The sequence below is a fragment of the Cyrtonyx montezumae genome, unplaced genomic scaffold (assembly GCF_038088225.1).
Source record: "Cyrtonyx montezumae isolate F1298 unplaced genomic scaffold, pur_monq_1.0 scaffold_6, whole genome shotgun sequence".
In the NCBI taxonomy this organism is placed as follows: Eukaryota; Metazoa; Chordata; class Aves; order Galliformes; family Odontophoridae; genus Cyrtonyx; species Cyrtonyx montezumae.
Window position 1 is genome coordinate 12,688,416 of NW_027072067.1, and position 15,118 is coordinate 12,703,533.

Here is a 15,118-nt window from a genome sequence, read left to right on the forward strand (position 1 = left end):
GCCTACAGTATTTGTTTCACTTGTCTATAATTACATTTTATACATGTTTGTTTAGTAATATCAATCCAAGACATCATTTTGAGGATATAATTAACTGCATGTTATAACAGAATGTGTTTGGTTTTGCGCGAAGACCGAAGAGCTTTTGTTAGCTGTGTTTAAGTGCCACCTAGTGTTATAATTCACACATTTCTCTCTGAAAACCCTTTTCCCTACAGTCACAGAAAAAAAAAATGTGTGGGCTAAAAAAAAACCATAGGCTCATAATGCCCACATTTCAGTGCTCATACTATGTCCTCAATCCACATTCGGTCCCTCACAGGCTATATGGGGAAAAGTCATCATGCATAACACTGCTGCATGAGACCACTACGAAGCAAAAGTGAGACCGATGTCAAACTACGCTCTGACATCTGCACAGCGGGGCAGGAAAAAAAAGATCTCAGGGCCTCAGCTACGAGTATCTAGTTTTTAAGATCTTTTCTTGTTATTTAATCAGCGATGAAACGGTGAATTCACATGAAGATAGGTGTATTTAATGGGGGGAAAAAGCATTTGTTAGTAAAAAGCAGTTAAAATATAAGGTTCTGTGAGATGCAGCGTGTAAGTGGAAACTGAGAGGGATGGAAGCATAACTTCAACCAGGTGCCAGCACACTGAGGGGGGCAAGGCAGTGTCTTTCCTTGTGTTAAGTCCACCTCATCCATAAATCCCCACTCCTGCAGTGCCCCCCACACCTTTACTGTGGCTGCATACCCGCTGCTCAAAGCAACCTGCTGTACAGATTGCTGACTGTTAGCACCAGCTCTCCTTTATCAATTAAGCCTAGGACTTTGGGCCTTGACAAGTTGGGAACTGTTGTACCACTGGTTTTGGCACGCAATTTCCTGGCTCGTGTCTTGCTGCAAGGGAAAAGCACAAAAAAGTGGACTGAACTGCGCCTCTTTAAGCGCGTTTTGACAGATGTCTGAAGAGAAGGAATCAACCTCAGTACGTCTTTGAGGGCGTGGAAGACACTGTGCCGTTCACAACGCAAAGCACCAACCACAGCCGACCCAATCACACCCTGAGGCGCCTCAGCGCCCTCTGAGGGGCAACCACCTCTGCGACAGATGCCCCTCCACCCGCCCCCGGCTCTGATTGGTCCCTGCTTCCTCCCATTCCACCAATCACGGCCGAGGGGGCGGGCCCGAGCGCTGGCTGCGAGGCTCCGCCCTTCCGGCTGTCGCCATGGCAGCGTGGGGGTGGGGGGGGGAGGATGCGGCGTCGGGGAGGCCTTGGTGAGAGGTGGCTTTGCAAGCCGCACGGGCCCAAGGTAAACTAGGTTTGGGAGTAGGTTTTTTAGGATAAGAGCATGGAGGGGGTGGGAACCTCCTGAGGGGAAAGAGAGGCGCTGGAAATAGAGCAGAAGGGCGAGGAATCTGCTGGGTGAGATGAGAGCGCATCAGTTTCTGCCTAAGTCACGTGTGTCCTGCTTCAAAGTTATGTGCGTGACTCGGACGGATGCTCATAAGCGTTTGAATTTCCTGATGCTTTTTCCCTCCCACCTTTCGTGTGATAGTTTCTTGATAATTTCCGGGGCAATAATGAGCTTCTGAGGTGGAAACGTTTCATTGATTACAAAATGCCTCCAACCTTTTGAACAGTGCTTGGGCAGCGGGCACCACAGCTCAAAAAAAAAAAAAAAAAACCCCAAAACCGTGAAGGTGTAAATGTAACCTCCTATTCGGTTATCTTCTGTTACTCTACTCAGTGATACTTACCCACATATCTGCAACATAGTGCAGGGAACCTGCTTTAGCTGAGGGGTTGGGATCAGTGCTCCTCGAAGGTCCCTTCCGTTCTGTGACATTTCACTCCGGACAAGGGGCACTGTGAGGTGTATTGTGAACGCCTACTGCACGTGAAACTTTGTGTTCATAGTAACATGACAGAAGCCAGAAATCACTGCTGTGAACAGTGGTGTGCCAACTGTGCGAGCACATCTTTTGTGTGAGTGGCTGGAAACAGGTAAAGCTTGAGAAAACTTTGTTAAATCTGAAGGTTCAAAGTTAAATTTTTGTTCCCGAGTGAAGTGTTAGAATTCGATCAGTGGAATTACATAAGGTTTCCCCAATGTGAATTGTGAGCATTTGTGGTGTGCATGTGTATTCAAACCATAATGTAACAATGTCTTGTAGTATTAAAACTTATAAGCAGGTTTTATTTACGTGGCTGATAAATTATATAAATACTGTACGTGTAAATGTTAATTTGGAATGCTTTGCTACTGAAAAGTAAACATCTGTGTATGTCTCTGGAAGACTGATTTCCCTTGGTTTTCCTTTAATACAGTGACAGAACCCAGACAAGCAACAGAAGATGTCATCCTGTTTGGCTCAGGAAGTTCGTCTGGCTAGGAGACATGAGGAGGTGTAAGTAACTCCCTCAGTGGCCCGGCCTGCCCCAAAGCAGTTTATGCTGTGATCCAGAGGGATCTCACATATCCATCCTTTTAACAGTTAATCAGACCTTTAGAGAGCATGGTGGTATTTTATCGAGGGGCTGGTGATCCAGGAGGTGGCACTCTTCCTTCATGAACTGCTGGAATTAGTGTCCTTGACTGCTGCTCAGAGTATTCAGATTGATGAGGTTTTTGACTTCTGATGATGGTACTGGTTTAAGATCTCCATTGTTAACTGTCTGTCACCGTTGAACTCCTGTGTGGGGAAGGTAATAGGATTGTCACTCTGCGTGTTAATTATTGAGCTGCTCCTTTGTCACCCTGTAAACTCGGGTTGTGAAGCAAATACAGTAATATTCAGGAAACTCTGCTTTTCTTACAGCAGCTAGTTATAACAACTTGCTGGTGCGCAGGAGTAGTACTGATCAAGTCACCCCAGCCCACCCTGTCTTTCCTCTTCTGGGAGATTCAGTGCTTCTAAGCACCTTAGCATATGAGGACTGCTGGTTGCAATATTATAGCTTTGTACAAGCACAGCAGGTGGTGTCTGCCTGTACCTTTTCCCTCCCCCAGCACACCCACCCTACAGCCGGCTTAATTAGCCCCGTGGTTTTGAGAAAACTGGGTAAGGTAAAAAGGTTATTTTCTAGCTCCTGAGCAAAATGTTCTACCCACTTAGCAAAATGTTTTCCTTTGTAGACTGTCTCAGAGATCAGCGCTGCTACAGCAGATGGAGACTTATCTAGGAGACAAAAAGACTAAAAAGACATGGCAAACTCAAGCAGCTGATGCAGCTCGTAAAAGGAATGCAGCACTTTTAAATGTAAGTTTCTGCAACTACCAGGAACTGAATTGAAATGTCATAGTTATGTGGCTCAGTTAACATTTATATATATATATATTTTTAAGTGTTTGCCCCATTGCTATCATTAGAGTTCCCCTGTATTCTTTTCTCTTCTGGAACTTGAGCAGAGGTATCAAATGACAAGTCTTTATTATCAGATGGCAGTACTACCTGTTTCACATGCCCTTATTTGAGCCTTGTGGTGGCAGCTGCTCTCTCTCTCTTTTTTCTTTTTTAGTACATGTGGAGATGCAACACGTGCTATTTCATGTCTGCTAAAGACAGCCTCGGTCTAATGAGACTTCAGATACGTTCAGACCTTGATTCAAGAGTTGGCATTATGGTTGGGAATAGGGGCTGACCAGGTTATGTTGCTTTTAGTCCAGGGTAGAAACTGTTGTTCTGTTACAGTTTTCTGAAGTTACAGAAGAAGTCCTCAGCTATTTTTCTTTAAGGAGAGGCAGAATGACTTCAAGACTATTACTTGCAAGTCTGTAAAAGCAGTGCTTGGTGTTTCTGGCTCTTCTCAGTGGTGATAATTTTAATAGCTTTTCTACATATCTATTGTCACATTTAGGTACGATTTGTGTTTCCTAGGTTAGTTATGTTTGAGAGCTGGAAATTAAGATCTGAGTCTGATGTCAGGGACTAGAATGCTGGAATCTCTTCTCAAGCTTAGGCATCTGAGTTTGGAGAGATGGCACTTGACCACTGACATGAGCATGCATTTGAAAAATGGTCATCTCCCTCTCACAGGCATTTTCTTAAACTCTTGGTTATTAAGATCCCATATTATGTGTATTGTATCTTTTGAAATTGTAAGTTTTACTCTAGAAAATTAAAAGTTTTATTTGTATCAGCAAGCATTTTTTGTTTCTTCATGCAGAACCCAATCAAGGTTTAAAAACATTCCCATTTCAGGTGGGTGTGATTCTGAAGCAAGCCTTCTTTGAATTTAAATGGAAGCTACATTTAGGGAGTGGCAAATAAGGCAGAACAGTTAATCTGTGATGCCTTCTTGATTATTGTGTGATGAAGAGGACTTCAACTTGGACTCAGGTCAGCTGCTGCATACTGGGCTGAGGCAATCAAATGCCTCTGCAGTGGTTATGGACAAATGTAGGTGCTTCAGGGTGAGGCTGAATAGGAAGGGATGAGTTGTTTGTTTCTTCGCATCACAGTTTGTGTTCCACTGCTTCAGTAATTTCACCTATTATGACTCCCATTTTATATTCGCCATTGATTTATATTTCATATTGATAGTTGTATTTATTTTGTACATGACCCTTATTTTGTCAGTGCATTCTCTGCTAACATACACAAGCAAACATAAGGAATGCAGGATACATTTTCTGCATGTTGAAAATTTGTTGTATTGGAAATGTTAACAATAACTTAGACATATACAGAGTGTAAATATTTTTGCAGCCACACAGATATTTGCCATCTTCTGTCACATCCTCAAAATTGTTCATTTCAAGTGTCAAAAATGTTGGTGCTTGTACAAAAAAAAAAAAAAAAAAGCAAAAACATATGTATCAAAGCAAATTCTGTGGCTGGTTAAAGTAGCATAAATCAGTTTAAATCTATTTATTTTATATTGATTTTAACAGACGTGCACTCCTGCAGATGCTTTCTGATAACAGAATAGAAAAGAACAAAAAAGTCTTTGCAGAATAATATATGAGAAGCTTGAAAACAAGACTGATTAATGTGCCAGCTTCAGAATATTGTTCCTGATACCAGGCACTGTACATTTCACAGTTACCATGTGGAGAGTTGTTGATTTGGCCTACTAAAAAATACATGGACATGATGAAGTGTTATTTTTTTATTTGCATTTCTGTTTTTCTGCATGTAAGCAAAATCAGTTGTTTTCAATATGTGATCATAGTAAGAGACATTTTTCTTTCTCTGTGCTGGTTGATATTTATGCACAGGAAAGCATTTCAAGATTAATTTACTTTCTAATCAGCAGGAAGCAGGGAACTAAATATTTTTTTTAATTGAAATTTTAGCATTATAAGCACTTGTTCAGTATTTTAACATAATTGTCAGAGTATTTTACTTAATGTCTTTAGAGGGATACCACAGATTAGAGAAATCTGTATCATCTGGTGCTTATATAATGTTTTCATAATAAAAGCAGAAATTAGACCAGTATTTACAATCTAATTTATGAGACTTGTTTGTCAGTAACATTTCTGGTTTATCAGTTTTGTTGTTATTTTGGTGCGTCTTATATCATGAAATAGGGAATATGCTCTTCAATTTTTAGTACTGTCTATATAAGTAATTTAGGCTGAATTTGCTTTCCTGTTCAGGCATGTAATTGCAGAATTATTTAAGTGGGATTCTGCCAGACTCTTATTAATATAAGTGACAGTTGAATTTGGTCCCCTAAAAGCGATGCATGTGTCATGCATTCCATTGTACCTCTGGGGAAGGGTCTTGAGCTGTTTTTGTTCCAGTCCTTGTAGTTTCAGGGGAAAGTGCTGCAAGATGCTCTCTTTTTCTTTTTTTTTCCATACTGTGACACATTAAATTTGTTGCTTTTTTTTTCCCCAAAGAAGCTTACACCAATGTATTTATTTTTATATTGATGATGGAGATTTCTTTTCCTTATGAAGTTTACCGGTTGCATAAACATGAAAGAAATGCCATCTAATCTTAGTTATTTTTCTAAAGCATACTACACCTTCCAGCAAAAATTTTGTTCACTGTCTGTCATTAAATCAGTATTCTGACAATAGACTGCACAACACAAACTCGAGTGAGCAACAAAAAGACACATCCAATATCTAGGCTATGCCAAAGTGACCTTCTCCACTAAACATAGATGCACAACAGCTCTCTTTTTTTTTTTTTTTTGCCTGAAATACATAAATTTCCAGTCACCATAAACATTGTGGTGCCCTTAATAGATGAAGAAATGATTGTTTTGATGCTCTTCTTCCTGTGGAAATTCCTACAGGAAGGGAGAACTCCTGTGGAAGAGAATGAAACAAACATTAGTGATTGATTCTTCTCAGTGTGGTGGTATCTTCTCTAGCCTTCATCAGAGCTGTACTGAGACAAGCTTCGTGCACTGTGGTTGATGATCTGTCTGTTCTAAGCACGTGCAACAGATAAAATCCTTACTTAATTTAGTGAATTCTGTGATGTCTTCTATTATTTTTGACATCGTGGCTTCAGGTGGCTTCTGGTTTTTTTGCTCATATTCCCCCTGTATGTTTATTTTCTGTTGCTCTTTTCTCACTGAAAAGTGGCAGTTACTTGCTACTTACCAGGATTTGGATAAAGCCAAGACTTAAGTTTGTTCTTTCTTTGATGTCCCTTAGCTCCTATAAGGATGTACGTTCCCTTGTAGGAAAAGGGAGCTTAGAATTTTAAGAATGTGCCTGAGAACGTAGCTATAGTGTAAAAGGAATTAATGAAATAGAATAAGATAAACACTGTAGGGTGAATTAACTGAGTGTGTTGCTAAGTTGAACTTGAGCTAACAAGTTTCTGTTTTTATTAACCATACCAACTGAATTTAAGCCATAATTCTCAAACTAAACCTAAGTTGAGCGCTGTTTATTTTTGATGTATTCAGCTTGGCTATTATTCAACACGAGTAATCATGTTTGGTCTCTCTTGTGGATATGCTTCTCCAGAATCTCACTCTTCTTTTCAGTGGCAGTGGTGGTGAATATTTGGGAAGTCCCTTTGGGGAATTTCCTCTCTCATTTAGTTTTTCTGTTGTACTCTTCACACCCGCTCTCTGCTCTCAACTCTGCCATCTGCTATACTTTCTTTCCCCCTCCACTCTGTTCAGCTTTGGCTTCTTCACACCCCACTCCCACGTCCCTTTCTGTCTCTCTTCATCTGCCCACCACTCAATCTTTTCAATATTTGGGTATGGAACTAAACCCACAAGAATGGGTCAGAACTTTAAAGGGGGAGGGAGGATAATTTGGGGTGATGGGTTTTATTTATTTGTCACTGCTGTTTCTGTTTTTAAAATGTATTTAGGCCTTTGTGAATCCAGCACACATCCACTGGGCAAGCAGAAACCCAAATACTGATTTTTGTAAGAAAGCTATGTGAGGTGCATTGTCATCCAAGTTTGTCTGGTGAACAGCTTGCTGCAGCTCTACATTTTTGTGCACATGTTATGCATGCATATTAGCAAGTCATCTTTGTCTTGAGAAGTAAAGATCTTGCACATAATTTGCCTATTTACTTTACAGTTACAGTAGCTAGAATCCATACTTGAGTTTTCATGCAGCACAGAGCAAACCATTCAATTCTCCTCCATTGTTGTAAGTTATGAAGAATGGAATTTAATTGTAATTGACCTTAGTGTTCAACGAGAACAGTAGTGTTTTACAGCAGCAGACCTATCTGGTAATAATGTTTATTCTTTTATCAGGAAGTTACAGTAGGCATTTAGAAACTGTAGGTTACTAGTCTTACAAGTTGGATTTCAGAATGGCTACAGAGAAACATTTGAACCTCCAGTGTTGTTGTTTGAATGCTGTTTAGGTTTAATGAGCTCATTTAATTAATCTAAATGTCTTTATGTGAGTATGTTTTCCTTTTAATATTCCCACTGTGTTTTTAAAACGTGCTTTGTCTGTGTTTTAGGCCATAGAAGCAGCAGAAAAAAGGCTGCAAGGACGAATGTATTTACTTCCCCATCCTGATACTGTTAAGCTAGAAGTAAGTCCTAGAACTGTCTTTTTGTTTGCTGTTTACCAAATATTTTGCTCCCCATCCCCCCCCCCCCCACATGTTCTCAAAGTGAAAATAATTGATTTTAAAATCCCGTGACTGTTATAGCCAAAGGCCTGTGCACAGTGCAGCAAGCTGAACCTAACTTCTAGGGCAAGGTCCCTAGATTCTAGAGCATTCTGGTGGAAATATTTTGCAGCTTTCAGGTCTTTACAAACTTGTATTTAAAACATGAAAACATGATATTCACAATACTCAATTTTTATAAAGACTACTGTGACTGTTATGTCAGAGCTACTTTGTTTTACACGGTCATCCTGTTTGCAGTGTGCTGCAGATTGTCATCTTTACATTTCAGAGTCAACAGTTTATCAACTTGAGCAGAGAAGATTTCACTTCTCACAGTTATTTTATCAGGTTGTACAGGAGCTCAGGAAAAGTAGTGCTAAACCTGGGGTTTTGCTTCTCACTCATAGTCCCTGAAGCATTATTTAAAGATGGCAATTTTGAGGAAGTTGCTACTCTGAGAACTAAATATTGTTCTGATAAAACATACCAATTTCAGATCCTTAATCTCAAGACTGTTTTCTCAGTATTATGTTGCGATGAATGAATAATGAGGACAGGAGCATTCTTAGGAAGAGAAATAGGGACACGGCGTATTCCCGAACTAAACATCTGCCCACAGGGACACCAAGTCATGTTCCCACTTGTGTTTCTTGGACCAGTGATTTGTGGGTTCATTATTGTGCAATGACTTCCTTTCCACATAGTGTGTCCCGCAGTAGTCTGCATTGTCAAAGGATGGAAAAGGTATGAATTGTAGTGTTTTCATCTGATGGAGGGGTGTATTGTATATTGATTTCACACCTGCTGGGCAAGTGTTGTAATACTTAGTCTGCTACTTAAATCTGAAACATCATTGCTTGTTTTGGTTACTGTTAAAAGATTTTGTCTGTCATTGAAGCTCGTGAATGACTGAGTCCTGTCACTGTGAGGAGGTACATGCTCAGAATGCCCTTTCAGTGGGGTTTTAAGAGATTTTAGGAAAAAGCAGACATTCTTCCTGGATACCTCAGCGTTGCCGAGCTATTTGGTTGGGCCTGTTCTGACTGTGCTCAGAAGTAGAGCTTTAGACTCTTAAGGGCTTCAAGGCACCTCTAGAGTTGGTTGGATCAGTTTTGGACTAGGCAGTTTGGCTTCTACTTTCGTCCTGCGTTGGGTGCTTAAGCTGCTTATGAGATGTAGACTGAAGTCCACATGTACTGGAGAGTGCAGAGCTGATAGCTGCAGAGATCTTTGTGCTCTTCAGCATAGTGGTAGAATTTTTGAGAGAATGATGTTACTATTTGAAGCAGAAGATCCTATTTCAGCCTTTTTTATACTTCTAAAGAAGAGCACTATAAATAGTAGAGAAAGAAAACTTTTTTCATGGTACAAAATTCTGGTGTGTGCTCTGCTCCAAAACACTTCTGAGCATATTTCACTCAGCCGTATATGTGTCTGTATTAATATACTTTGAAAGTTATGGCTGTAATGGATCCCCAGCTTGCTAAGTCAGAGTAGTTTTGTGTGACAGCACATATGCTTGTCAAAAAAGATTCTTTGAGTAAATCTGTTGAAGAAAATATTTTTGTAAATCTGCAAGAGCTGTAGTTATATCTGAGTTACATGTAAGGATCAGAGTGATTAGCCAGGAATCTAATACTCTGTAGAGAGATGTAGAAGAGTACTACCAAGTGAACATTATATATTTAAACAAGTTCAGAGGAAAAAAAAAATACATATGATACCATACATGTTTTCTGCCATAAAATTACTTTTTACGGAATGAACATAGGTATCTAAAAATGCCTCCACTTACCTGGGAGAATTGAATGTGTAAGTTTAATCTGGCTCTCGATCACATTATCTTGTGGAGAAATAAGGATAGGGATCACTAAGAATTTCTTCTTCAAAGTTCTAGAAAGAGCAAAGCTCTCCTGAGAGTGCTAGCACCAAAAATGATGAACAGTCCATTCTAGGAGTAGAATGGAAGTCAAGATTCTTACTCAGAGGCACTGAGTACACAGAGGGTTAGATAATCCAGTGTTCTTTTGTGACCATGATATAACTAGACAGCCCTTTCCTTTCAAGACACAGATACTGGAGCCAATTACTCTGTCATAGATTTATCACACCTGAAATTCTACTCGAGTCTTTTGAGCTGTATTGCTGCTAACTTTTCTAAGAAAAGCAATTTACATAGCACTTTTTGTTTATAACATTAAACAGTCTTTTAATTTCAAATTTAAATGCTACTAACATATGTATTTAAATACAAAAGCTGCTTTTGGTGAAGCTTATGATCACAGAAAATATTTTAATGAAGGTATGTTGAGGGTCTGAATTAATCTGTAGCTTACCACAAGAGGGCAGATTCAGTCACTTCACAGTTTGTGCTACAAGATGAAATCCTTCCAGGCTGGTGTTCTGTGTCGTACGAGAGATTGATAATTCTGTGTGCAAGTACATTATTCTTTTCTGAATTGTTTTATTCATAAGGCGAGATTGGATAATTCATTGCGTATCTGTATTGTTTGTAAACATGCTGGTGCAGATTTTGAAATAATGTTGATTTTTTTGTTGTTTTTCATTTCTTTCTCAGACTCTCTATTGGGCTTCAGTAAAAGAGTCTCTTCCCAATTGGGAAGAGTTTCTTTTAGGAAGAGCAGAATATCCCAATGGTTTTAAGAAACTGAAAACTACAAAACAGAACATAAGCCACCCAGAAGAAGATTCACAAAAACAAAAACTCTGATTTTGTTTGTAACTTTGGTTTGAGCAGACAGTATCATTCAGGTCACATTATGGAATATCATGCCATTAAATGGTAATGTAAATTGTTTGAAATGAAAGTGAATTCTATTGGATAATTTGTTCCTGTCGTCTCAGTGTGTAAAACTTCAGTTTGAATGGTGGCATCTGCTTTTGGAGAGCTTGGACTAGAATTCCTCGCAATGAGAGAAGCAGTCCTGCTCAAAGGGGCTTTTTGGATCAAAAGTGAGAAATACTGCTGGATAGAAACCCACCAAGGTGATTACTGCTTCAGTATAACAAGAGTCTTAGGTTCTATTTGCAGTCCTGTGCTTTTCCTTATAAATGTGATAACTAAAGATAAATTTGTACATAGTTACGCTGTATTCATCTGTGTTGCTTGCATCCCTGTGGATGAGGGAGAAGGGAAGAATTTGCCATTGATGATAAAGACAGGATCTCTGCATCACAGTAGTCTTGGCTTAGCAGTGGTAATCTGTGTGAAAGCCTTCATGGTGGCAGATGCAGGGAGAGCACCTTGAATTTGCACATCTTGCTTTCCCTGATTTTTTTGTTTGTTTGTTTGTCATTGCCACTTCCATTGCTTCCCCCTCTCCTTTAACTGCTGCTGCTTTTCCCAGCCTCATCCTGTCCAACATGTGGGTAAAGACAAGAAGCAAATCTGTAGGCAACTTTTTGCTACTCCTAGGCTGTGCTTAATGCTATTTTCTTTATGCTGACATCCTTTAAGTGAGGTCTTTTACTTAAGCATGAGATGTTTGATAGGAGCAAGCAGGGAGGTCGCCTGCAGCCACTGTCATACAACCAAGCACAGAGAAGCTGCAGAGATAATACATTCTTTCTCAGCCACTAGGCTGTTCCCCCCCAGAGTTCACTGGAAAAGCCTTCTAGATTTGCATCTTGGCTTCCTAAGTGAAGGATGCTTTTTAAAGGAAGAAAGGAAGGAGGAACCTGGGCTGAAGTCAATATGCTGCTAAAATTTAATCTCATATGCTACAACGTTCTTCAGCCCCCTGACCTGGAACAGGAATAAAGCAAGTTGACTTCTGCCAGTGCCTGAGGGTTTGGGAAAATTGTAATTACTAATTTTTGCAAGTCTATTAATGAACTGATCTGTGCATGTCCATGTTACTTAGAGATATAAATTATTTTTTGTGCTAGACTAGGAAAGTACTTTTATTGAAACTCATAATTTCTAGCAACATTATTGATAAATATCTGAATCGGCTCAGACCTGTGGACTGAAAAACACACATGCTTTTCATTAAATGTAGTTCAGATATTCACAGGTCGATTAGCTGCTCGTGGTTCAGTCTGAACTAGAGATTGAACTTCTAGCTGTGGACTCTAGGAAGCCTGTGTTGACTTGAAGGACCAGCATCCATGGACACTTCTCCCTGAAATTAGGCACTCAGTTTTGCCTGGATTTAAATTAGCCGAAGTATCTTTTACACACAGGAAAAAAAGAATGGAAACTTCAGTTATGATATAAAAAATGTTGTGCATTTTCAACAGGAATGCTAGGAGTTCATTTAAAACTTTTTCTTTTAACGTGTCCATTAAACTGATAAGTTTTTACAGAAACTGCCATCTTAGAAATATCCTGTTGAGTGGGTGTTGGTGTTTGTAACAATAACGTTGTTTTCATAATATGTGATGGCAGATTAGCACGCTTCTCTGCAGTGTTGTTAACAGTTGTAATTAAGGAATAAACAGTAAAGGGTGTCAGTCCGATGACAATTTCATCTATAGTGTCACAATACAAAATGTCACAAAATATTAGAACTGTTATATAACTACAAAAATATCAAATTAAGCTTTCATCTTACTAGCAGAGAGCTTAAAAAAACCTGGCAGAGAGACCATTGCAATTTTATACCTACTCAGTGTTCTGTCACAAAGACAACTTGGTAATGTTTTCTTCTGTGAGATGGCAACGTGGTACTCAGTCTGATTTAGTGGGAATGTGTACGGGTCTTAGAACCATTGAGCTCCAATTTCAAAAAGCAAGTAATTGGAATCGGTTGAACACACAAGAAGGGAAAAGCTATTACATGCAATGCCCCTCTCCCAGAAAAGGGAGACTTGGGCTCATCCCCATCTTAGCATCGAAAGGGAAATCACTTAAACTAAAATCTGGGCCCCTAAGTACTTTATACGTGTGAATAATCTGGGTCTTTATCTCTTTGGACTCCGCCTAAACACTGGGACACAATGTGGATGCTCGCCATCTCCTTGCTGCTTTTGATTTCTCATGGAAGGAAAGCTGTGTGTGTACTGCAAGGGCATAGCAGCTGGAGAGAGAAGGGTTCTGTGCCTCGGTTTAACTTCTGTAAAAATAAAGACAAAAACAATTGCCTTGGTAACAAATATAGTTTGAACTGTCAGGTATTATTAGATACTTCATTAGATACTTGGATGCTGTCTTTCTGATTTTTTTTTTCCTCTTGTGTCGGGCTAAGAGGTGAAGATTAAAATTTGTCTTCTTTTCAAAGGATTTTCTTTCTGTACTGTAGCTCCAGAAGCAACAGGATGGCTAGCGGATGGAGTGTTATGTAGGAACAGGTCCAGAAAATTGATTACAACAAAAATAGAGAGGAAACTTCTGAAGTGGGAGTGCATAGAGGCATCTGCTCAGGCAGACGGGGGCCTTTTTGTTAGCCTGTGGTCTGCAGAAATGCAGTTGCATATGAGTGAAACAGCAAAGCAATAAGTGCGTGGAGGCACGTAGCAGGGCCACTAGGGTGGAAGCTGAGTGTGTCCTGATGTACCACAGGCCTTGGGGCAAGCAGTAGCAGAGCACACAGTTTTATGGTATCTCTTGTTATACCTGGCACCATTTCTGCTATGGCTGAGCTAGCTTGCCACCTGCCTTTGTGCAGATACACGTTTGAGAAAGCACCTTCATATTAGCTTAAGTGTATTCAAATAAAAACCAAACCAAACAAACTATAAACTGATTTATACTGCCATGATTTAATGCTGACGTTAATTGAGATCTTGAAGGAGTATTCTTTGCTGTCTCAAGGCTGATGCTTCAAGAAGATAAATTCAGTGTAGTTATCACGCTGCCTCATCCCAGGCTTTTTTACCTGTTCCTGGGTACGTGGCTTTTTTTTTTTACCCTGAAAGTAACCTATTCCTCTGCATTCTTCACTTGCTGCTCTGTGCTGAAGCATATGCATGCATAAGCTGCACTGGTCCTGTTTCTTGCTGCTTCTGCTTTCCTGGTGGGTCAGGGAACACAGCCGAGAGAAGAGCAGTAGGGAAAACAAATGTTTTTTCCTGTCTGTAAGTTAATGTTCAAGTATAAGAAGAAATGATTAATCAGCCTCCTTGGGTTTATGCGCGGATGAGTAAGCACAGGACTAGCCTAGGAGCACAGCCCGCTCACCCATCTTGTCACCTCTACCCTCACATTCCCAAGGATTTTATCATCTCTGCCATTCTGGCTGTGGGGGCAGGAGCAGAAGGTATGTTAGTTTTCCATAGGATAAGAAGTTTCTTACTCCACAGAGTCCTTCTCAAGCTTATTGGTTTCATTTGAGGGTATATGTGAGATAACAGAGGGGCTCAGATGCATGCCACTACTGTGTTCTCCCAGCTACGTTTACTCAGGGTCATGTTTTCATAGAAGTTGGGAGCCAGGCTCTAGGCAGAGCTTGTAGTTCCTCCCCTCTTTTTCATTCACGTTGTGCAGTCAGGGTTATAGGTGCTCACTTTGAGCTTGCTGATAGTGAAAAGTAAGGGGAAAAGCAAACGGAATGTAGTTTTGGAGGGTTATGTTTGAAAGAAAACATTATTTACTCCATAATGCGAAGTTTCATAATATTTTAATAGTTGTGTTCAGATACAACTTGACCTCAAATATCACCCCAAATGCAAGCTGTTTTAACATATTTGTAATGCTCAGATCTTCATTACTGTAATATTCTGTTTGCTCGAGGATTATAATCCACTGATAGAACACGATACAGTTTAAATAAAGCTTTGATCTGGTGTTTGCTGCCTGGTGGATTTGGGTGCTACACTGCGTGGACAAACTGTGTGTAAGTGGGTGCCCACTGTGTCTGCCAGTGGTGGATACTTTGCTTAGGTGTGCTGCTTGTTTTCCTCAGAAGTTTATCAATGAAAAATCAAAACATAATAAATCCAGGGCAGATCACTTACGCTTTCTCTATTGTTTCGTAACAAGTGTGTGCTTCATTACTTCAAATATGTGATTATTTGCAAGGCGACTAGATTTTAACCTGGGAACAGGTGTAAAAAGGAGGTTTTGTATGTTCTCCTGCAGT

At 39.9% G+C, this 15,118-nt stretch overlaps 1 protein-coding gene across 1 annotated transcript; it reads left to right on the top strand.

Annotated features, from left to right (window-relative positions):
* The first annotated feature begins 1,249 nt into the window (after positions 1 to 1,249).
* On the top strand, positions 1,250 to 13,575 carry CEP15 (centrosomal protein 15). Its single transcript, XM_065749370.1, has 5 exons — positions 1,250 to 1,315; positions 2,335 to 2,414; positions 3,143 to 3,266; positions 7,920 to 7,994; positions 10,654 to 13,575. The coding sequence occupies exons 2-5, from the start codon at positions 2,362 to 2,364 to the stop codon at positions 10,804 to 10,806; spliced, it is 405 nt and encodes a 134-aa protein (XP_065605442.1). The 5' UTR covers positions 1,250 to 1,315; positions 2,335 to 2,361; the 3' UTR covers positions 10,807 to 13,575.
* The last annotated feature ends 1,543 nt before the right edge of the window (positions 13,576 to 15,118 follow it).